Here is a 25,224-nt window from a genome sequence, read left to right on the forward strand (position 1 = left end):
TTTCGAGGGGTTAGGTTAAAAGCAGAAGTCAAATTTCGGTTGGATTTTTTTGTGAAATGTACCAATAAAGTAATCTTAATCTTATTTATCTCCCTTCCTCTCTTCCTCCTTCTCTCTCTCCCTTCCCCCCTCTCTCTCCTTCCTCCATCTTCCTCCCCCCTCTCAGCGGATGGAGAGGACAGTACCGTGTCTATCCAGATCAAGCTGGAGAATGAGGGCAGTGATGAGGAGTTAGAGACAGACATGTTGTACAGCCCTCAGCTGGCCCTGAAACTGGCCCTCACAGAGTGGCTGGGGGAGTTTGTAGTGCCTCACCAGTACAACAGTAAGAACTGTCACCTACCTATCATCTCTCATTTATACAACTGGTGGGTCTAATCCTGAATGCTGATTGGTTAAAAGCACATTCCAGCCGGTGTCTGTTCCACAAGTTACCATCGGCTAAATCCATGACGTTAAAATGCATATTTACTCTGTTCCCCCTGACTGCGCAATCTACTGTCTCATTAGCCCACTTTATAAACTTTATCTCCTATAAAAGCATCTTGACATTAGCTCACGTTTCTTTTAGACTAACATTTTATTTTCAACAGGGGAGAGAGATTTCTATAAACCTTGCTGTCTGTCTCTGACATTTGCAACATTGTTTCAATATTCAAATTCGATCTCCAACTGTCCCATAGTAATGAACATGTCGGGGTCGGGACTAGACAGAGGAAGGCAGCTTTTCTCAGCCAGTCAAAATCATGAATCAGCTGGCATATTTTTTTATGGATATATACAAACTAGACTGCTAGTTTGCATTCTTTCCTGCTTCAGTTTGAAGATATTGTGTTAGCTGTGTTGTTTACTAGCTCCTCTGATTAACAGTGTCATGATGTGAGAGTCCATTTTCTATGCCAGGTGAAATCGTGCCTCATTATCTTATTGTTCAGGATGTATCCAAATAAATTTCACTAGAAAACAGCTTATGCAAATGCAGCTACTGCTGTTATAAATACCTAGGAATACCTAAGATAGGATAAAGTAATCCTTCTCACCCCCCTTAAAAGATTTAGATGCACTATTGTAAAGTGGCTGTTCCACTGGATGTCATAAGGTGAATGCACCAATTTGTAAGTCGCTTTGGATAAGAGCGTCTGCTAAATGACTTAAATGTAAATGTTATTCTGTCTGTACTGTTTGACATGGCTGTAAGTTAGCCGTAGTTGGCTTGCTTTTTTATATATGTATATTTTATTAGGGGATGGATCAGCTTTAATATTGCGGATAGATTGTTGTTTTGTAGTTGGCTAGTTAGCAAGGAAGGGATAAGAACATTGCCAGCCAGTATGGCAATGGAACATTTTAGAACGAAGAATTGGATCGCGTCCATAGATACAGAACAAAAAAGACTGAACGACTGGGTCGCATCTCTGTCAACAGAGCCAATAGAACGAACGACCAGCTGACATGTGAAGCAACCCTAGACTTGTGTTTGGACTATATCTTGTAGAAGGATGAAATAGTATGAATAAATGCATCAAAATAATGTTTTTAATGAAAAAATGTCAATCATTATTAGAATATTTTGGTAACCTGTTGTATAAAAGTGACAATGCCCTTGAAGCCAGTGTTTGGATTATATATTGGAACGATTTTCCAGCCCTCGACTTCGTCTTGGGCCTAAACACCCGTGCCAATATATCCTTTATCACCTGCTTCTCTGGCATTGTCACTTAAATAACGTGTGTGTGTGTGTGTTTCCTTACTTCATACTGTATAATTTGAAACAATGGTAAATGTCTCTCGAAAAATTCAGCACTGGATTTTAAACACTTATTTCACTCATGCATTAAAGCTGGCCATTCTATTTGTGTCTAGTATGTTGATATTTGTTATAAAAGCCTCTTGTATAGCATGTTGACAATGTCTCTGTCCTTGTCTCCTCTCCAGGTCGCCAGGTACCCCACAGCGGAGCTAAGAGTTCAGCTATTGACGTGTCATCACTAGGTGCCTCCTCCCTCTGCTCTGCTACTACAGTCACTACAGTGTTCCAACAGCCCATCATGACCCCCACAGGCGCCCCTGACCCCAACAACCACCCCATGGCCAAGAGACTGCAACAACAAGAGGTGGAGGAGGTAGTTACTGATTTAACTTAGATCATGTTTATATTAGATAGGGTAGAACATACAGTATGCAGTGCACATCCAATGGTTTTAAGTTGGTTTCCCTGGTTTGTCTCTGTTGTGCCAAGTCTCACAATCTACATATAGTACAACAAAACAAAATATTTCATTACAACTGATCAAGAATAACACACAATTCTACATGGGCTCACCAAGATGGTGAGGCAATAACTTGTTTTCTAAGTGTTTCTAATGTTGTTCAGGTGGATGTTGAGAAGAAGGAGTCTGATGAAGAGCCCATGGAGATGGTTGTGGAGAAACCAGATGAGACTGATCCAGAGTCAGACCCTGTAGCGGAGGCTGCAAATGAGACCAAGAGCAGCCTGGTCCTTATAGACAAGATGGCAGAGGATCTGAAGCCCATGGACACAGACAGGGAAGTCCTGGTTCCTGAGTCCAAGTCTCCAGAGGAGGACATTGACATGGCCCCCATGCAGACAGACGAACAGCTCAAACAGGTAAGTCGTTTGTGTGTGTGTTGGAACTGGGTTCAAATACATGTTTTATTATTTGTTATTTAAATACTTATGTTCTGTGTATTTTCAAATAATACGGCCCTAATCAACTACTTCTATTGAAAGTATTTGAAAGTATTTTCAAAACAATTCCTACAAATAGCTTAGTATTTGAAACTATTTTCAAATACATTATTTCAAATACCAGACCTGGGTTCAAATGCATGGGAGTATTTAAATATTGTATTTTAAAATACTCAAATACACAGACAAGTGTATTTTAAAATACATGCCAATACTTTCCAAGTGTATTTCCAAATGCATTCCAATATTCAACTACTTGTTTTCAAACAAGAAATATACAAATACTTACTTTCAAATGTCTTTGTGTCGGGAATATATCTTAAATAGTGTTTGAACCCAGTTCTGGTGTGTGTGACGTACGTGTGTGTGTGTCCGTGACTCAGATTTTCCAAAGTGATTTGCAATTAAGTGACTTATGTTTAAACAATTACTTGTATTTGTCTTTCAGGATGTCTTTGTACCTGGTCCCAATGAGAAGGCATTGTACACGGCAGAGCCTCTCTCTCTGGAGGACCTGACCCTGCTAGCTGAGCTCTTCTACCTGCCCTATGAATACGGACCCAAAGCCCTGCACATGCTCAAGGAGTTCAACTGGCTACGGGCCAATAGCAGCACTGTCAGCGTCAACCGCGAGGGCAAGGAACCAGAGAAGGTAGGTGTATGGGATGGAGGGATGGGTAGTTAGGAGGGAAATTATCCCTAAATTATCCTTGTTAGTCATTAGAATTTTTTCCTGATATTCAGAGCTATGAAATATTCAGGTGTGGTGGTGATCACCACTGCGGTACAAAATGGTAGTTGTGTAGTACCTTTATGCAGCCATTGGGGGTGGGTCTAAAACACTGAAACTGTATCTATGCTGTGGCACACACAATGTAAAATCTCCTCATGGAGATGACCGTTTTGCCGTGTCGATACATTTAGTTCTAACTAAGGCTGTGGATGAGGGGTCGCTCAAGATGGCGGCATGAGAGATCGTAAAATTTCTAGCTGAGGAACAATTTTAGAGGTTTCTCACAAAGTTGTTCATTTTAGGCTGCAGTTGCAACAAAAACAGAGTTTGGACACACCTACACATTCAAGGCTTTTTCTTTACAACTTAACAACACATGGAGTCATGTAGTAACCAAAAAAGTGTTAAACAAATCAAAATATATTTGGGATCCTTCAAAGTAGCCACCCTTTGCCTTGATGACAGCATTGTACACTCTTGGCATTCTCTCAACCAGCTTCATGAGGTAGTCACCTGGAATGCATTTCAATTAACAGGTGTCCCCAGTCAATTTCCAATATGGATTTTTTGGGGGACAATGTAGCAAACACCGCTAAGAAGATTTATAATGATTTCAGGGATTTGTTATTTGCCCTTGTATTTGCAAAGAGGTGGAAACGAGATTTACGTCATATAATTGATGAAGAACAGTCTGGTTTTATGTATGGTCAACACATTAGTAATAACATCAGGTTGATCTTGGATATGATTGACTATAATAACCTCATCCTTGATCATTTTCTTAAGTTTGTAGATTTAATAAATCTTTTGACACTGTATAACATGAGTTTATGTTCATAGCAGTATGTTTTTTTTGTGGTTTGATGACTTTTTTAAGTAGTCAACTTCATACAGTGGTTGTACTAGCTCTGTGAAATTAGCACGGGACATCTCAAAGATTTGATGTTGGACGTGGCATTAGGCAGAGGTACCCAATTAGCATTTATATTTGTATTTGTTACTCAAATTATGGCTTTTCATATCAAGAAGGGGAGTTTTCATGGTATTTCAGCAATTAATTTAAACTATGATACCACCATATTTTTGAGAGACAGGAATAGGGTTTCTAAAGCAGTTTCCTGTATGGTAGAGTTTTTTTAGTTTTTGAGAAAACAAATAAGAAGTTAAACCTAGTTACTGAGAGATATTTCAAATGGTCAGGTTTTATTGTCTGAGGCTGATGGTTATCCAGGTCGGTTTATGTCTCGTTAACACTTGACTTATCCCCATTTATAATTTTATTGGAGGAACAAGCCTCACTATCTATGGAAAGATATTCTCAGTAATCCAAAGAACACGGATACCTTGAGGTTTTAGATTTCAATACTCTAAATAATACTTTGACAATAAATTGGATTCTGAAGTATATTAAGAACCAGAATAGTATTTGGAATGTCTTCCATAAGTATTTATTTGACTCTTGGTGGTTTAGAATTTCTGCTCCGGTGTAATTTTGATGTTGATAAAAATCCTTCTAGAATTGGACAAATTGCATGAGCAGGCACTTTTTGCTTAGATGTTATATTATTATATTGACTAATTGTGATTTCTGTGGAATGGAGGAAAACCATTTTTCATTTGTTTTTATAACTGTATTTATAGTATAATGTTTTGGATTGACATATAGAACTTTGTTACAAAGAAAACAGGACCGGTTGTTATATTTAATTGTTTTGATATAATGCTTTATTTGAGAAATAAACAATTTTCCCTCTCACAGATACTTTCTATGGAACAACAAAGATATACTATTTAAAAATAAGTATTTTTTTTCTTGTTTAAGAACAAAAATATTTTCTTTGGGTAGTTACTGAATGAGGATGGATATCTACTCTCATATGGGGAATTTCTTGATAATTATATAATTCCAATAACCCTATGCAATTGTTTTTGATGCGATTCCAAGATTATTTTTATTTATTTTTTGTATTCCTCTCTGGTTGATGTAAGTAACTTCGGTTTACATGGAAATATATTATTTGGCAATATTAACATCCTAAAAGATAAATAATAGTAATCAACAGATTAGGAATATTGTTTGTGATACTACATTTACCTCAGCAAGATTGTTTTGGTTGAATATCTATGGTATATACAAAGGGGGAAAGCATGGAAAATATTGTATCAGTAAAGGAAGCTTCATTTAAAATTATACCAATAATTTATCCTGTGTTTTGTAAAGATTCAAACTGAATATTGACTAATTGTGATTTCTGGGGGTGTATATTTAAGATTCTGTTTAAAGAGATAGGGTGCCCTAAAGAACACCACCCTGTTGTCTGCCCCCAGGTTGCGGAGTGGAAGTGCCGGGCTGAGAAGTTTGAGGAGATGTGCTGCTCGGTCATCCAGATGTTCACCAGGCTCTCTAATTCAGCCAACCGCACCATCCTCTATGACCTCTACCCCTACATCTGGGACATCAAGAGCATCACCTCCATGGTCAAGTCCTTTGTCCAGTGGCTAGGTACGCACACACACACACGCTCACACATCCACACTCATATTAGGCAGGGCAAACCCGTTCTGGTGATTTCTGATATATCATCAAAATAAATCAATCGCGGCACATTTTTGGAATCATTCAGCAGTTTATACCCGATTTAAGTACAATGCCATTGGAAATTAATGCTGACGCTGCCTCCGGTTGACAATACATTTTCATAAATAGCCCAATGTCAAAACAATTTTAATGTGTCCAAATCAATAACTAATATTCAGAAACAGTTTATGACACTTAGAACATTTTATGTTTCTGTTTTCAATCTACACATGAATGTACAACAATAGTAATCATATAATCCCCTTATAAACTGCACATGCACCAAAAATACGGTTGTCTTGACAAGTGTCAATAAATCACTGAAATAGCGAGAAAATCATGTTGTACATGCTTTTGAAACTAACACAACAAAAAAAAAAAAAGATTTTTTTTTTATTTTTATTTTTTACATCACTGGTTAGACAACAACCTGTAAAAGACAGTCAGTTACATTTTGGAGTGATGCATTTTGATTTGTGGGTCACCAAAACAGAAAGAGAAACGCAAAACTTGTTTGTCAACCATTCATATTGATGTCACGTTGAAATCGATTGCGTGAGAGGGGGGAGAACTAAACACAGCTCAAAAAAAACACACTGAATCTGGGAATAATGTGTACATCACTGGTTATAGGACAATTTGTGGAAGACATCATTTTGAAGTGTTGCATTTTGATTCAAGTGGGTCGCCAATGCAGTCAGTGCACGCAACACTTTTTTTGTTAATCACTTCCATCGATATCACGCTAAAATCAACAAAGCAGGGGGCAAATGTTTTGTGCTGTAGCGCTGTTCAAACTAACACTATTCAACGGCCACACTGAAACTTGGAATAACCTATGCATGGTTGGTTAGATGAGAACTTGTAGAAAGAAGGCTTATATCTATGTATTGGATGTTGATTTCGGGAGGCTACCATCATGGAAAAGGGGACAGACTTAATTTTCTGTTAGTTAATGTAAAATAATCACGACGTGGCATAGGACATCAACAGTGACAATGGTTGGCTGCTATTTAAGTGATAGTCTGAATGTCAAATCCATGTATTGGTGTGTGGCCAGTGACTTTGATAGAGAGACCGCCCCGAATGTTCCGTGCCATTTCATTAACTCCGCGTTCTAAGTCCTGTGCATCCCAGCATGTTACAAAATCAATGGTACAAAACCTATGATATTTATATGCTTTAAGCAGTCAATCTTATGTCATTGTGAAGAATATAAACTTTTATACTAACATCACCAATCTGAGGTAAAAAGGATGTGTAATTCCACTTAATGTTATAGGGTGACAATGCAAGCTTGTGTAAGGTATTAACACAAACTGTCCACGTTAGGGAAATTGGCGCAATATACAATAATTTGATGGAAAATACGAAGTCATTCAACATGTCGATTTAAGATGGTCGTATATGTTGCCCACTCACGAACTAGTACAACAATGACATCTGTTTCTCACTTATTTAACCATTTAGAGAGTTTAAAAATACTCTAGACTAGAGTCTCCATAGTTTCCGTGCAGCAGCCTGAATGTTTGATGTCTCTACTCATACACACAGACCAACTAGGTACGTATGGTATGGACACCTGGAACGATTCAGCATGACTCCGACTCCTCAGAGCAGCAGAACAGTTAGTAAGTGTAGGACATGAAAAGCATATACTGTAGGCATGAACAAATAAATGTCACGTCTTTAAGCTTCATGGTGAAGTTATTAATCCAGTGAAAATGCAGCTATTCTCATGGCTAGTTTTAGATGAGCTGAAAATATACACAAAGGTGAATACCATTGAGGTAAGCATGTTCATGAGCATTACAGATATGTTTATGACCATATTACACTTTCTCCATGCTAAAAATTGATAGTGCAGCTGAATGATTTTTCATCTGCCGTCCATTCTTAGGTAGTTTAGTCATGCACATATTAATCATCTGCACAGGTACTGTAACTATAGTGCCCACTGCCCAGTCTGCTTAACAGATGGATAAAGCATATTTGACTTGGCAACGCAATATTTCACTTCTCTTGGCTTTCACCTGTGTTCAAGGTGAGTCTAGAGCACTCTTGTTGTCAGCTCTTACGGGCTCGTATTAGGATCATTTAGGCTTAGTTTATATATCCACCAGTGCCAGACAGACATCTGCTACATTGCTTGTCAATCGTTGTTTTGATTCTGTTTTTATTGCACTTTTTGATTTGTTCATTTGACTTTTCGACTGACTGAATGCCGCTTGCACTGCTAGCCACACCGAAATAAATTGGTCCACCACAACTAAGTGAAGTGTCCGTATCAGTGGTGATAGGTCCAGATATGGGGTACTGCTGCTTGCTGTGTGTCAAGTAACAGGCTTCTGCGTTCACTCCCACCCCTTAGCGTGCCAACGAGCTTGGAGAGGAAGGTGACTGACTGTGGAAGGCCATTCTGGTGCAACAACAAAGATAACAATGAATGCTCTGGGGCAATGTGTTACCGTATTGAAACTATTAGTTTCATAAAATGCCCTCACTAATGCAGTAACTGCAGAGGTCTGCAAGGTCAATGCAGAGCCTATTCTCAACACATGCTCTGTGTACCAGTGTTATTGCTGGCTCTGAGTGCCTGGTCTCTCCTGAATAGTTTATTCTAGCTGTATCGGAGCCAATTCTCTTTGGACTTAAAAACACTCCGTCTTACACACACCTCAACTACATGTAACATGTCTTGATAATGAGTCAACCAGTCAGGGATCCCAAATGCACCATTATACAGTTAGAACAACTTTTCTGCGAGAGGTCGTCTGCAGCCATAGAAAGCTGTTTTGATCAACCCTGAAGCACGAGCAAGGCCTGTAGGTTACACAGTAACCATGTTTCATTCACAGGTTTCTGTCCAGAGCAGAAGACTCTAACCTATACAGTAAACAGCAGGCAGCAAACCCACACTGGCAGAACCACTGCTATATCATAGCTATAATGGCATTTATAAACCAGTATAACATTTTAGACTGTAGAGAACCATTTTGTAGGTCTTTGTGAATAATTTAGTGGAGGTCTGTCTTTCTAAACAGCACTGGCTGTGGGCTAGCTAAACAGAACATTAAGCAACATAAAGGCTTTCCCTCATCAGGTCAATCTATTGTTTTGTAGACAACACATTCTCTTTTATTACTAAACTGCCCTCAAGGCCCTATCAAAGAGCTCTATTCTATGTATTAATCCCCTTACTGGTCTGTAGTTGTGCAACCGGCAGTCAGTCTTACCTTCTCCTCGCTGGTGTTGTTACTTGGACACATTTGCTAACGACTATCTTCTACTGTTCTCTCCTTTCACCGTGTGTAGATGGACAAATCCTCAGTACCAGTTTCTACTGCTATTGGATCGCAATGGCCGACGTATGCTCACTGCTGGCCTTGTCACCTTTGTAAATGTTTTTTGTTTTGATTGATTTTCATATCAGATTAAGAGATTTGATTTGGGTGATGGAAGGAAAGCTGCCCTCCGGATGAAGTCACAGTCACATTTTGCGCAAGCGATCTGTACTAGCGAGCGATAAGCATAATGTATTTTATTATTTTTTTCTCTGACAGCTTTTGTTTCTCTCTAACATGTATGTTTTTACCAGTAGGCCTTTTCATAGATGTGGCTTGGACAGGCACTGGGTGCACCTACACACTGGGGTTCACACCAGGCTTTCAGATTGTTAGTCTCTCTACCATCCTCTAGTTTTGGGGTGCTAACTACAGTATACACCACCTTTTTCGGTCTTTAATATGCTTTCAAAGTGACTAGTCGCTAGTCGCTATGTGAAGGAACAACTTACATTGCAACTTGACACGCTGAGGCAAGCAGAACAAAACTGTGAAATAACAATTTTATTAAGATAGAGATCTGTGTCTCCAGTGATTCACTCCCAAGCAGCTAAAAGCTAGCTGTGAGTTCCTCTCTGTGGGTGCATCTGTGTGATGAGTGGAGCCTTTCTCGTCAGAGGAAGTGTTCTAGTCAGGGTGAGGTTGTTACTGTATGTTATAGCAGGAGCGTTAACTCTACTGTAATGTTCTCGTGCTGCATCTGTGTCTACACATGACAGGAGACCTCACCAGATGTGGCATCGTCTATCAATTTGTTACAAAAAAAAGGGATATATAGAGTAAGAACTCTATATAGCACTTTTTTTTGTAACAAAGTGCTTTACAGGCACAACAACCAACGATGGCAATCACTCATATATTTGAAAGGTGTGACTGACAATACAATTTTCAAGGCTGCTCTTGTAAGAACGGAGCAGAGTGCCAACACCACAGTAGGTACTCCCCAGTCAAGCGAGCACTTGAGGTGCACTGAAACTGCACCCCTTTTAGTTATGTGTCTGCATGGAACTGTCCTCTCTATGTTGAGTTTTTTTTAATTCAAAGCCTCTCGCTCTTCCTGGTTTGAGTCCTTCTCCCTGGTCATGTGCTGAGGCAGGTTAGATGAGAATGTGACTTCAGATGAGGTGCTGGGATCAGTGGGGCGACGGCAGCTTAAGCTTACACAGTAGGACGAGTTCCTCCTAAACACTGATCTAAGGTCAGTTAAGCTAGTTAGAGTATGGATGACTTGGAAGTTCTCACTGCAAGTGAACCAGAATCCGACTGTTTGAGTCAGGCTTTATAACCTCAATGATTCTTCCCAGTGAGACACACAAAAGTAAGCTTTAGTTGCTCGAGCCCCAAGTCCAGCCAAACCCATTTCATACACATTTTATTATTTAAAAAAGCTTTTTATTTTCTTTAGAGTTATTGAAAAATAATGATAACCTGACCCTCCTTGAACCCCCCCACCTATCTGCAAGTTCCACTCTATTTCTGGCTCCCATGGTAATGCTGTGTCCATCCGCCGCTGTGTGCTCCTAACAGGGTGCCGTAGTCAGGCCACTGCACAGTTCCTTAGTGGAGACCAAGAGCCTTGGGCCTTTAGGGGCGGTCTAGCAGGAGAGTTCCAGGTATATACCAATGCACTGACTTCACAGATCATAAATGTGATGTAATGCTAGTAAAGAAAATAAGAGTTTGTGTTGAAGAGAAAGTGGTTGTTGCGCACAGCAGACGCGAAAGGGTTTGGTCTGTCTAAGGTGGGCTTATTACTAGGTTTAAGTTTCTTTAAAGGGTGTATACCTCAGAATCCTTATATAAATAAGTCCATGTCTCGGAAAGAGTGCCTGTGAATTTGTAAAGATATTGGTCCAACCAGCATCTGGTATGGTCTGATCAGTCTAAAAATGGAAAGGGTGAACTGACATCGTAAAAAGCTAAAGCAGTCACACTGGTTTTCTAATCTCCAAAGTGTCTCAAATTCGAATTTCTTTCAGCTGACTGCCCAAAGGAGATGCTGCTTTTCCTTGGCGCACGCGTTCTGCCTCCTCTCCCCTGAACGTGTGGCATGGCTAGTGTTGGATTTCCATGACATCTCATTTCTTTGCAGGAAACGCTCAATACAAAAATCCCCCCTTTGCACACGGAAGCGTATGCATCACAGCGCCAGCGAGAACGCAAGCGAGTCCGCCCGCACAAAAAACTCTGTGAGCAAACACGATTCTCCTAGACTAGAATATACTGTTGGACGATCCTCCTTGACTGTTGGAAACATTTTTCTTCAGAACTCTGTAGTAGATGATCTTCAAAAGACTTGGTGGTTAGTCTTTAGCTATATACAGTACCAGTCAAAAGTTTGGACACCCACTCATTCCAGTTTTTTCTTCTATTTTCGACATTGTAGAGTAATAGTGAAGACATCAGCACAATGAAACAGCATATGGAATCGTGTAGTAACCAAAAAAGGTTAAAGAAATCTAAATATATTTGAGATTCTTCAAAGTAGCCACCCTTTGCCTTGATGACAGTTTTGCACACTCTTGGCATTCTCTCAACCAGCTTCATGAGGTCGTCACCTGGAATGCATTTCAATTAACAGGTGTGGCTTGTTAAAAGTTAATTTGTGGAATTTCTTTCCTTCTTAATGCGTTTGAGCCAATCAGTTGTGTTGTGACAAGGTAGGAGTGGTATACAGAAGATAGCCCTGTTTGGTAAAAGACCAAGTCCATATTATGGCATGAAAAACATCTAATAAGCAAAGAGAAACCACAGTCCATCGTTACTTTAAGACATGAAGGTCAGTCAATCCGGAAAATGTCAAGAACTTTGAAAGTTTCTTCAAGTACAGTCGCAAAAAACATCAAGTGCTATGATTAAACTGACTCTCGTGAGGACCGCCACAGGAAAGGAAGACCCAGAGTTACCTCTGCTGCAGAGTATAAATTCATTAGAATAACTGCACCTCAGATTGCAGCCCAAATACAGTTGAAGTCGGAGGTTTACATATACCTTAGCCAAATACATTTAAACACAGTTTTTCACAATTCCTGACATTTAATCTTAGTAAAATTCCCTGTCTTAGGTCAGTTAGGATCACAACTTTATTTTAAGAATGTGAAATAATAGTAGAGATTTATTTCAGCTTTTATTTATTTGATCACATTCCCAGTGGGTCAGAAGTTTACATACACTCAATTAGATTTGGTAGCATTGCCTATAATTTAAAAAAACTTGGGTCAAATGTTTCTGGGAGCCTTCCACAAGCTTCCCACAATAATTTGGGTGAATGTTGGTCCCTTCCTCCTGACAGAGCTGGTATAACTGAGTCAGGTTTGTAGGCCTCCTTGCTCGCACACGCTTTTTCAGTTCTGCCCACAAATGATCTAAAGGATTGAGGTCAGGGCTTTGTGATGGCCACTCCAATACCTTGACTTTGTTATCCTTAAGCCATTTTGCCACAACTTTGGAAGTATGCTTGGGGTCATTGTCCATTTGGAAGACCCATTTCCAGCCAAGCTGACTGATGTCTTGAGATGTTGCTTCAATATATCCACATAATTTTCCATCCTCATGATGCCATCTATTTTGTGAAGTGCACCAGTCGCTCCTGCAGCAAAGCACCCCCACAACATGATGCTGCCACCCGCGTGCTTCACGGTTGGGATGGTGTTCTTTGGCTTGCAAGCCTCCACCTTTTTCCTCCAAACATAAGATGGTCATTATGGCCAAACAGTTATATTTTTGTTTCATCAGACCAGAGGACATTTCTCCCAAAAAAGTACGATCTTTGTCCCCATGTGCAGTTGCAAACTGTAGTCTGGCTTTTTTATGGCGGTTTTGGAGGAGTGGCTTCTTCCTTGCTGAGAGGCCTTTCAGGTTATGTCGATTTAGGACTCGTTTTACTGTGGATATAGATACTTTTGTACCTGTTTCCTCCAGCATATTCACATGGTCCTTTGCTGTTTCACACCAAAGTACGTTCATCTGTAGGAGACAGAACGCGTCTCCTTCCTGAGTGATATGACGGCTGCGTGGTCCCATGGTGTTTATACTTGCGTACTACTGTTTGTACAGATGAACGTGGTACCATGGTGTTTATACTTGCGTACTACTGTTTGTACAGATGAACGTGGTACCTTCAGGCATTTGGAAATTGCTCCCAAGGAGGAACCAGACTTGTAGAGGTCTACCATTTTTTTTCTTTTTTTTTTCTCATGATGTCAAGCAAAGAGGCACTGAGTTTGAAGGTAGGCCTTGAAATACATCCACAGGTACACCTCCAATTTTACTCAAATTGTGTCAATTAGCCTATCAGAAGCTTCTAAAGCCATGACATCGTTTTCTGTTATTTTCCAAGCTGTTTAAAGGCACAGTCAACTTAGTGTATGTAAATGTGTTACACACTGGAATTGCGATACAGTGAAATAAACTGTCTGTAAACAATTACAAAGTAGATGTCCTAACCGACTTGCCAAAACTAGTATGTTAACAAGAAATTTGTGGAGTGGTTGAAAAGAGTTTTAATGACTCCAACCTAAGTGTATGTAAACTTCCGACTTCAACTGTAAATGCTTCACAGAGTTCAAGTAAGAGACATATCTCAACATCAACTGTTCAGAGGAGACTGTGTGAATCAGGCCTTCATGGTCGAATTGCTGCAAAGAAACCACTGCTAAAGGACACCAATAAGAAGAAGAGACTTGCTTGGGCCAAGAAACACGAGCAATGGACATTAGAGTGGTGGAAATCTGTCCTTTGGTCTGATGAGTCCAAATTTTAATTTTTTTGGTTCCAACCGCTGTGTCTTTTGAGATGCAGAGTAGGTGAACGGATGATCTCCGCATTTGTGGTTCCCACCATGAAGCATGGAGGCGGTGATGTTGGAATGTTTTGCTGGTGACGATGTTGGTGATTTTATTGAAAAATTTAAGTCACGCTTAACCAGCATGGCACCCACAGCATTCTTCAGCGATATGCCATCCCATCTGGTTGCGCTAAGTGGGACTATCATTTGTTTTTCAACAGGACAATGATCCAACACACCTCCAGGCTGTGTAAGGGCTATTTGACCAAGAAGGAGAGTGATGGAGTGCTGCATCAGATGACCTGGCCTCCACAATCACCCGATCTCAACCCAATTGAGATGGTTTGGGATGAGTTGGAGTGAAGGAAAAGCAGCCAAAAAATGCTCAACATACGTGGGAACTCCTTCAAGACTGTTGGAAAAGCAATCCAGGTGAAGCTGGTTGAGCGAATCCCAGGAGTGTGCAATGCTGTCATCAAGGCAAAGGTTACTACATGATTCTTCAAAGTAGCCACCAAACACCTTTTTTGGTTACTACATGATTCCATATGTGTTATTTCATAGTTTTGATGTCTTCACTATTATTCTACAATGTAGAAAAAAGGACAAATAAAGAAAAACCCTTGAATTAACTTTTGACTGGTCCTGTATGTTAGACTTGTGTAGTTTTGCTCCTGGAGTTTTGTCACTGTGTCAGCGCCAGTATCATGACTTCTCTCTACAGGAGGGCCTTGCCCTGCCCAGCGACTCAAAGTGATGCCTTAGACCAGACACGGGGAATGGAGCAGCAGTATCTCCTTTAGCCAGCAGCACCTTTCTCAGACCAAGCCTTTACTCCTCCCATATACACCTGTAACTCATATTCCTCTGTCTTTTAAAAGAGAACATTCTTTATGTGCTATGCTCTCATAAAAACAGATGTGATGATTTGCTACTGCTGCTCACTGTCTAGCCAAAAGTGCCACAGAAGCCATTTTTAGTCATGTTACTTCCATGTCTTGGACCATTGGCTGGTTTAACATTCCTTTGACACCCAGCTGTTGTTGGTGCTACAGTGTCTTAGCAGTAGCAAAGGAGCTCTGAGACAGTGAATGCTGAGACCGTGCCTGATGTCAGTTATACTGAACCTTTCTGTTTTGATCCCTCGACAGAGATTGTTGCCAATCGACGGGGCAAATGATCTTTTCTTCCAGCCTCCTCCCGCACTGCCAACATCCAAAATCTATTCCATCAGGCCCTACTATGCTAAAGATGAGGTAAGGATAGTTTTTATGGCACCTTTGCCCTACATCAGTAGGTGTGACTGTCTGTGTGTGGGTATGGGTGGGTGTTATTTCCCTGTATGCAGTCAGTGATTAGCTGAACAGACTGGGTGTAACTACACGCTATTGGTATCTGTGCTGTCCTCACTTAAACACTGCTTTGAGGTTCATCGGTAGGCCTGTTTACCCATTCTGCACTGTCAGCAGTCTCCTCCATTCCTGTGTGTGTGCGCATGCACGTGTGCGTCATCCTGAGTCCTTTCTAACTGCTCGTGTGTTCCAGCATGCAGTTTATAAGATCTGCAGAGAGATGTACTCTGAAGGTGTGGAGGAACTGCCCTTCTCTGGAGAGGAGCCAGACCTCATAGGCGACAGGTAAGAACCTTTTTATTTTAGTTGTCATCTAACATTTATTTTGAAAACTATGGAAGTGGAGACAATTCACCCTAATGTGAATTGTTTCTCCAGGTTAGTAGGAGGGTTCCTGAACCTGAGTCCAGACTATGGGTTTGTCCTGGAGGACGAGGAGGGGATCTGTGGTTACGCTCTGGGCACTGTGGACGTCAAGCCCTTTGTCAAGAAGTGTAAAATGAGCTGGATCCCCTCCATGCAGGAGAAATACAACAAGCCCGACTGCCAGAAGGACCTCTCTGAGGCTGAGGTAGGAGACTGGTTTGACGGAGTCTCTTTTGCTTGACTGTTGTTATTCTAGTTCTGTGATACTTTTTTATATATATATAAGTTGTGCCATGAACATGATATCTGGTTGTTTTACCTACTTTGGTCGAACGCACAAATACCCCTTTCACACTACTGAACTGAGCTGAACCAAGCCGAGCTGTACTGGGCTGGGCCTGGTTACGCATCCACCATAGTTTCTGGAAAGGACGATGTCAAAGGAAAATAACCGAGGCGGCTCAGTACAGTTCAGGTGGGCATGGTAGTGTGAAGGGTATTATTGTCAATTGCCCTGGCTGAGAGTGTCTGTTAAATTACTAAAATGGCAAACGATCTCTCTCCCCCTCCCGTAGAAGATGATGTTGAGTTTCCATGAGGAGGAGGAGGGCCTCCCAGAGTCATTCCTCTCCAACTTCCCGTCCCTCATCAAAGTGGACATACATGCCAAGGTCACCGACCCCAGCGTGGCCAAGAGCATGATGGGATGCCTGCTCTCCTCCCTAAAGGCCAATGGTAGGTGGAGTTGACAGCACCTGTCTTAATCAAACAATCAAGCACATTTGCTCGGGGGAACTAATCTACAAATCATCCCTAGCAAACGTCTATGATCCATTATCGAAAACTTCAGTCGTCCACATCCCAATTATAATGTATAAGGATGCTTGTCATGAGCATGTATGACCCCCTTATGTTGTATCCTCATCTCATAATGGTCCTAACTAAATACCAGCCATTTTGAGTCTGTTGAAAATGTCCTACGTCAAGAGACGTAACATTGTAAGGATAATAATAGTATATAAAGGCTCATACATGCTTATACCAAATTCTAACGCATATCTGCAGGTTTTAAGTAGTGTTACCATAACTTTTACTTATGTTGCTACGCTGTTTACTCTTTCCCCCCAGGTTCCATTGGTGCGTTCTGTGAGGTGCGTCAGGCAGACAAGAGGATGATGGACTTCTACAGTAAGCTTGGCTGCTTCGAGGTTGCCAAGATGGAGGGCTTCCCCAAAGACATAATCATCATGGGCCGCAGCCTTTGAGAACAACTACGAGATCATCAACACGGGACGCAGCTTCTGAGACAGTTGACAGCCTGGCGAACCAAGCAACCATGGAGCTGTATAGAAAGCTTAAGTCAGCCAGGCTAAGGATCACTGTTACCTTTACAAAACAACCAATACTTGATGATTTTATACTTCAACCACCTGGACTAGAGGCAGCCTGTTTTTAGACCGTGTTCAGAAACATTGCATCTTTTACAGATTCACTGTGCTGCCGCTAAAGGCCCAGAAACAGAATCCGAAACTGTTAAGAGCCACAGAGGTTATCTGTAAAGCCCTGTGTGTGTTGATTTGAGCCAAGATGGCAGACGGTTTCCCTCTGTCTTTGGTCTCCAGAATGGAGGTGATGACTGTTCCCCGTGCGGCTGCAGGAAGTAGGAGCTGGTCAGGTGCCATCCACTCCCATTAGCCTTTCAGACCATTCGACATGTATGTCAGTAGCCCCGAGTGGGGGTCTGTCTGTGTCTCACGCAGACACAGTCAGGGGGTGTATTGAGATATTACTCCATCTGAAATTGCAGCGTATTCCCCATGTAACACATTACTTTTGTCTGGTTAAAGGTAGTGCAGTGTATAGAGAATATGGAGTTATTTGAGACTTGGTAGTATATTCTGACACTACACCCTAGTATAGGCCTAGCTGACGGGGTGCTGGTTGGGGAAAAGGGGCCTTTAAAGTATATTACAGTTTTCTCCTGCACCACCTCTTCACAGGTGGTCCTCCTAGCTAACAGAGTGGAAAGTGGTTTATGATTCCACCTATACTGTTTTCTAGTGCGTCCATTTCACTCTTGAGTTTGAAAAATTCTCTTTCTGGTGTGTTAGATTCCTCAATAGAGTTTACCTAACCATGACAGACATGCAGATGAAATCATATGTTTGAGTGTTCGAGGAAACTTCTGAAGATTTAAGTAACGAGTTGTTTGCTTGAAACCCACCTGAGTAGAACCTTGAAGAGAGAGAAAGGGATATGTGGAAGTTGTCACTTATGTTATGGTTTGTCTATTCCCTAAACCCTTTGCTTTTGGCCATGCTTTTTTACTAGGGATGTAACGATTTACCCAATACGCATCGGTCCCCGATTTGAAATGTTTTAAGATATAAGTGCACCGGTCCATGGACACCAAACCGATCCAAATGTAGCATGCATCGGTCAGAAAACGATTTAAACGTTACAAATGGCCAGTTCACCAAAATGTTTTGCTCATTACATTCTTTCTACCTTCTGAAAATACATCTCAACTTTTGTGTCAATGTCGAACTGCATGTAACTGTTGACAGTCATTGATCTACAAGGCGTTTTGCATGTCGAACAACCCCAGGCAATATCAGTAGCCTAGTCAAACTGATACCCTTTACAGACAGACTTTACGGTATGTTGCTTGTAAAAATTATGTTTTTTATTTATTTTTTAAACAGGCACTGTTTTTTAGGACCCAATTCATAGTCACATTCTTGCCAGGATAAGCCTTTTTTTTATATCTCCCATGCACATGCCGGCAAGTGTGGGAATAGACGTGGGGCCAATGTGGGTGGACATCCTATTTTAATAAATACATTATTAATTCATTTTAGGCTGGACCTAAGAAACATAACTCATTTTTCCCCAAAAAATAGAATGCCATGTATTGAGTTTAATTATGTTACTGGTCTGTGTGACCTATATGGCTGCAGCATGCACGTGAAATCAATATTTATTTTGTTAATTAAACAGACAAAACATACTTGGGCTACATTATTGCATGCTAAATGTTTCTGATCAGTGATGGATGAGCAAACCGATCGATGAGCTATACCACCTCCACTTATTTTCCCAGACAGAGAATTAACAAAATATACAGACAAGAGATTCAGTGAAACAAAATCACATTGATTAAGACAAGTCAGAGGCTTTTGGTCAGGAGTAAGCCTAGGCTACTAAGTGACTGCCAGTGAAGAGCAAAATAATCCACTTGTTAATCTACATAACATGCTGGCAAAATGTTCTGATCACTGCTAATAAATGTGCCAACCAGACAAGATGATCATGAGCAGCACTCACCTCAACTTAGCTAACATTACCACAGCCTAATTGTAGTCTTACCAATGTCCAAACAGAGGTTCGGTGAAAAGAAAAATCTGACATTGATTTATCAAGACCCCATGCTTGTCTGAAAGCGGTGCTGAAATAGTTGACCACACGCAGGAAGGCCACTGCGTCAATCAAATGTATTTTAACAGTTGGATGACTGGGAGTTTCAGTAAGCAACTATTTGATGCCTTCAATTGGATTGGCCTACTTTATTCCAATATTTTTGTCATTCGGTGATGTCTATTCCAACGATAATTCTTTATGGATCCATCCAGTTATATTTAAGAAAAGTGTATATTATGGTGGGCTACGTGAAGATGGGTGAAGTGACATGTCTCGCCAAGTTTAGAACTGCCAGGATGATAGTAGTAACTGGTGGTGCCTAGCAACCATCAAGACCTTAAGAGCGTGCCAATGCCGCCTCAGCATTACGGCTACATTTCATACTAAGCCGTAGGCAGAACTTTACCGCAACCAAGTCGCCAGCAATACCTTTCATATATAAAGAGAAGTCGGCAAAATGTTATCGGGATGCTAAATAAAAAAAGAGGATAAGATCTTAGTTTGGAAGGTGTATGAGAAGGGTGCAATTGCGGCCTGCAATTCGTGGTGTTCCTGTATGTGAATATTCCTGCATCTGCATATTCAGGATAAGAATTGCCAAATTCAGGCTGTATTCACACACTGTTGGTCAAACTGAGCACAGTGCCCAGTTTTGCACGCTGACCAACACAAGGTAGGCGACCTGTTCCTGCTCTTACACTCTGGCCGATGTGCCACTACGAAATAACAAGCCTGGCGAAGAATAACTTTAGGGTTGTAACTGTCAACATTTACAACCCTTACGTTAAGGACGAAGAGGTGAGGGCTTTTCTGGGGAGATGCATGGATAACGTCTCCTCAGCAAGGCACCTCAAAGACTCCCTTGGGTTTTGGAATGGGAGGAGAGGCTTCCAGGCCCTCAGAGAGGACCCAAGGGGAAATGGTGGCTACCTTCATCCTCCTGCTATGTTCTCCCTAGGGGCTGACAGGGGGACGTTGTTTTATGCACGTCAGCCCCCATTTTGCAGGCGCTGTATGGCCTACGGTCACATATTCGCCTCATGCAGTGCAAGAAAATGCAGATTTTGTGCATCTGAGGATCACGAGGCGAGGGATTGTGACAAGCCTAAGACGTGCCATGGGTGTGGCTCGAAAGCACACCTGTGGAGGGGGTGCCCGGCCCGTCAGAGGTCATATGCGGCTGGGGGGGGAGCAGGAGCGGGGGATGGGGGAAGAAGAGGAGGGGAAGGATGCACGCCTCATGACCAGAGTTCAGGTCCAGAGGGGAAGGCCACAAGGAAGGAGGAGGAGCCAGAAGCGGCGGATGGAAGAGAGAAGGAAACGGAAGGCACGGGAGTAGGAGAACCAGAAAAAGCGGCGGAAGAAGGCAACCGAGTGGAGGAGCATGAGAGAGAAGAAAGCGAGGGAGGAGTGGTGGAGAAGGAGACTGTGGAAGAGAAAGTGGACTGGGGGGAAAGTGCCCTGGTGGAAGAGATGAGGGGTATGGTGGAGGAGCTGGCGGGGGGGGGTGGTATCTCTCCACTGCCGCCATCACCAAAGAAGAGTATGAAGAGGAGGGGGCGATTGGCCGACAGTGAGGGGGAAGCAATGGCCAAGAGAGGTAAGGGGGCGGGAGAAACCTCTGGGTTGCTGCTGGTTTCCCCAGGCCCTCAACTTCTGTTGGGTGGGGACACACATAACAAGACTCAGGACTGGGTACAAGAGGAGGTGGGGAGTTTTTTGTTTGGGGACTCAGCCTCCCCAATTTTTTTCCAAACCAGCTGCAACACTGGGGAGGGGGAGGATTGTGGGGGTAGACCCAGGGTGCAGGGCACCCCGGAACCAAACACTATTCCTGCATCCTGGGATGGTGTGATGGAGGAAGAGGGGGGGATGTCGGGATTACGGATGGTGTGCTCACCGGTAGATATGGAGCAGGGGAGCATCGGGTGAGTTTCCTGTTTATGTTTTTTTTCTGTCTGGGTTTAGAATTTGAGTGTATTACATGTTTTTATTTTTTTCATGGAGTCTAATTTTACTTTTGTTAGTTTAAATGTAAGGGGTTTAAGGGCTTTTGTTAAGAGGAGGGCGGTTTTTAGTTATTTGGAGGGTGTTATCGGGATGCTAAATAAAAAAGAGGATAAGATCTTAGTTTGGAAGGTGTATGAGAAGGGTGCAATTGCGGCCTGCAATTCGTGGTGTTCCTGTATGTGAATATTCCTGCATCTGCATATTCAGGATAAGAATTGCCAAATTCAGGCTGTATTCACACACTGTTGGTCAAACTGAGCACAGTGCCCAGTTTTGCACGCTGACCAACACAAGGTAGGCGACCTGTTCCTGCTCTTACACATCTGTGCGGCACCTTCAGCATGCAAATGCTAAAATGGCTTGCATGATATCAAGCTTTATTAGTTGAGTGACAACCTATGTAATTTGCTACGTTATTGCTATCTATGTGATGTTGAAAATTGTGTTTTACCAGAATAAAAGTAAGCTACCAGAGACAACTCATCTGGCTATACCTGCTGAACAGGGCTTACACTACATTGTTTTGATTGTTCAGGTTCACCATCAGCAATAGTTTTGATAGTTTTGCTTTAAACAATCTGTGTAGATGGTCATTTTTAGATATACAGGGTAAATTTGATAATTTCATGACAAGGATACCAATCACTTTTGCGAGGCGCACTGCATGGTCCACACGAGGATATCACTCCATAACTTCCAAACGGTCAAAACCATTCAATTTAGAAAAAAAGTTGTGCTATATATTCATTAGGTCATAACTAATTTGTGAACAATAAATATTGATACTTTGCTAGCTCAAACACTTAATCTGCACAATTTCACAATTTTGATTTCAGAATCAGTGGGGGGACAAAAAACTGATAATGGGGTGGTAGATGCCGAGCCTCCCTTATGGCTCATCTCAGGTGCCTGCATAGTACATACACCGCATAGAAATAAATAATTTAGACGAACACACACATACAGAGGCCCAGCTCATTAGCTCCATCAACAGCAGATTTTAATTTAGAATGGAAAATGAATGTGTTTATGCAACAAATGTTAGTGCATCGCCTCGACCGAATCGCATCGATTCCTTTTCTAATCAAACCTAATGGCACAGAATTCTTTCAAACTAAAACGTATCGTTCCTGTATCGTATCTATACGTATAGAATCGTCTTAAAAAGGAAAGATGCGCATCCCTATTTTTTACAGTATGTTTATATTGCTTTTGTATTGCCTTTTGGTTCATTGCCTTTCTATATGATTTTTCTACCTGTGGATATCTCCAATGGGCCTATTGCCCTGTACTGTAGTTCACAGGTGATTATCATGCACTCTTATCTACTGTCAATCCACCTGACATATACATAAGGGGACTTGAATGGGTGGGTTCATTTTAGCTTACTTGGTGCCCAGGGTGGGCTGAGTTTTGACATTTAATTACCATGGAATAGTCTACCTTCCGGTACCCCAGGCAAGCTAAAAATGAATGCACCTTGCCTCAACGGTGGGCCATCTGCTCTGAAAGGTCTCTAGATTCAGTTACAAATCCAGTGCTCTTGCTCTTAAGCCAAGAGAGATGAGCCAAATCTTAATGTTAGAAAATGTGAAAATAGGACTGAACAGTTTGCAGATGCTTTAGCACTCCCACTATAATACAGCTGCTCTATTTCCCAACTTCCCATGATGTGCTGAGGAAAGCTAACCACTAACCAGAATCTTATCCAGGACAGCATGGTCAGTTAGAAATATACTGTGTAGAACAGACTCGATTCAATGCAAAGCAGAATGAGGAACCATGTAGGCTCTGTACGCCACATTTCTATCTGCAATGTCCTACAACATTGCACCCACTTGAATACCATTGCTGCCCTTCTCCCAGTTAGGGTTGTTAAGCTAGAGTGACATTGACTGACTACCTTCACTGGCCCTGGCTGTGTCAAGAGAAATGGAGGGAGTGATATACTATACCTAGGCCTTTTGTATCTACGTATGTGTTAAGTGTTTTATACTCAGTGTTTCTCATTTTGCTGTTTTTGTTCATGTAAAGCACTTTGATCCTAACATGAAGCCTTCTTTTTGTAACAGGAGGATCAGCTGTAGCTCATGTTGTTGCTTTGTCTGCCAATGTGATGTTTTGATACTGCTACATACAGTACATCTGTGCTATGCATGATGCTTATTAGATTTGTTTGGTTTAGCAAACAGAAGAAAAAATCACGTCCATATTACAGTCTAGTTCGCCGGGGGGTTGATAGCTTGATGCCCTTCCTCAACCTACGACGTCACCGCAAACAAGAGACAAGTCAATTAAAAGGAATAGTGGGAAAAGATGACAAGTATTTTTGTTAACAAAAATGAGCTTTCTGATTTGTCATTTCTCAATGAGCACAAGCCTGAATCAGTTCAAACATTTTAAACACTAGTTAGATTGAAGCATATTAGTCTGCTCTATTCAACACGTCACCCTCCGTACTATATTATTCTGTGGTGGTCAAGTAAATTTCCCAGAGAGAATAGGAACATGTATCCTCCCAGTTCTCCACTGATATTGAAGGATTCACTTTTCCATAATGTCTGACATTTTATCATTGCTTGTGCTATTGTGACGACTGCTTTTTTTTCTGCCTCCTGATTTTGAAAGTATAGCTGCAGTTGGAAGGGATTATTGTAGGCCTGCATTTGATGATACATACATAGGAACATAGTTTTTTTTTTGAGGGGGATGTTTACTGAAACTAATTTCTGTAAAATGTTTATGTAAAATAAATGGTTTATAATATTAATAAACAATTTTAAAAAGTGTTTTGAGTAGTGTATTGTATGAACTTGTGAAAAATGTGTTATGATTACTGATATGACTGGGTGAGTTGTGTAAACAGCTGCAACTATTTAACAGGTATTGTGTAAACTACTGTATTTATTAGGATCCCCATTAGGATCCCCATAGCCTAAGCAGCCGACAGTGCATGTGTGCGATATCTGCACTAGGCTGGATGTGCCCAGTAATACGTGTTCCCCATGGACCGGCTCCAGCATCCTCCATTCAGGCTGCAAATTTCCCTTAACTAGTTTTAATTTCGAGAAGGTGGCGTAGGTCTGAGGAGTTTCCTGGCCATGGACCCAAAATTTCGATGTTCTGTTCCCCGAGCCACTAAGTTATCACGTTTGCCTTACGGCAAGGAGCTCCATCATGCTGGAAAAGTCATTGTTCGTCACCAAACTATTCCTGGATGGTTGGGAGCAGTTGCTCTCAGAGGATGTGTTGGTACCATTCTTTATTCATGGATGTGGTCTCATGGTCTCAGGAAGCTTTACTGTTGGCATGACACAGGACTGATGGTAGCACTCACCTTGTCTTCTCCGGACAAGCTTTTTTTCCAGATGCCCCAAACAATCGGAAAGGGGATTCATCAGAGAAAATTACTTTACCCCAGTCCTCAGCAGTCCAATCCTTGTACCTTTTGCAGAATATCAGCCTGTCCCTGATGTTTTTCCTGAAGAGAAGTGACTTCTTTGCTGCCCTTCTTGACACAAGGCCATCCTCCAAAAGTCTTTGCCTCACTGTGCGTGCAGATGCACTCACACCTGCCTGCTGCCATTCCTGAGCAAGCTCTGTACTGGTGGTGCCCCGATCCCGCAGCTGAATCAACTTTAGGAGACAGTCCTGGCGCTTGCTGGACTTTCCTGGGCTCTCTGATGCCTTCTTCACAACAATTAAACCGCTCTCCTTGAAGTTCTTGATGATCCGATAAATGGTTGATTTAGGTGCAATCTTAATGGCAGCAATATCCTTGCCCGTAAAGCCCTTTTTGTGCAAAGCAATGATGACGGCACATGTTTCCTTGCCATGGTTTACAGAGGAAGAATGATTCCAAGCACCACCCTCCTTTTGAAGCTTCCAGTCTGTTATTCGAACTCAATCAGCATGACAGAGTGAT

The 25,224-nt window shown here is 41.6% G+C and overlaps 2 protein-coding genes across 4 annotated transcripts in view; one reads left to right on the plus strand and one right to left on the minus strand.

Annotated features, from left to right (window-relative positions):
- The window catches only part of LOC118402305 (protein O-GlcNAcase-like), a 33,924-nt gene extending 9,836 nt beyond the window's left edge, over window positions 1-24,088 (plus strand). The window contains exons 8-19 of one of the 2 annotated variants that reach the window (XR_008078628.1): window positions 167-325; window positions 1,936-2,123; window positions 2,375-2,629; window positions 3,159-3,362; window positions 5,772-5,946; window positions 10,893-10,978; window positions 15,303-15,407; window positions 15,697-15,788; window positions 15,882-16,074; window positions 16,445-16,604; window positions 16,998-19,797; window positions 21,429-24,088. Coding sequence is in view for 1 of the 2 variants with exons in the window: in XM_035800405.2 (XP_035656298.1) it covers window positions 167-325; window positions 1,936-2,123; window positions 2,375-2,629; window positions 3,159-3,362; window positions 5,772-5,946; window positions 10,893-10,978; window positions 15,303-15,407; window positions 15,697-15,788; window positions 15,882-16,074; window positions 16,445-16,604; window positions 16,998-17,134 (1,754 nt within the window). In the remaining variant the exon portion in view is untranslated. Of the gene's footprint in view, window positions 1-166; window positions 326-1,935; window positions 2,124-2,374; window positions 2,630-3,158; window positions 3,363-5,771; window positions 5,947-10,892; window positions 10,979-15,302; window positions 15,408-15,696; window positions 15,789-15,881; window positions 16,075-16,444; window positions 16,605-16,997; window positions 19,817-21,428 lie in introns of those variants that run through there. The other variant, XM_035800405.2, reaches the window with a different exon arrangement.
- Window positions 1-25,224, minus strand: part of sufu (suppressor of fused homolog (Drosophila)) — a 455,419-nt gene that overhangs the window by 395,255 nt on the left and 34,940 nt on the right. The gene's annotated exons all lie outside the window — the stretch shown is intronic.

This window comes from Oncorhynchus keta, chromosome 2 (genome assembly GCF_023373465.1).
Source record: "Oncorhynchus keta strain PuntledgeMale-10-30-2019 chromosome 2, Oket_V2, whole genome shotgun sequence".
NCBI classification, from domain to species: domain Eukaryota; kingdom Metazoa; phylum Chordata; class Actinopteri; order Salmoniformes; family Salmonidae; genus Oncorhynchus; species Oncorhynchus keta.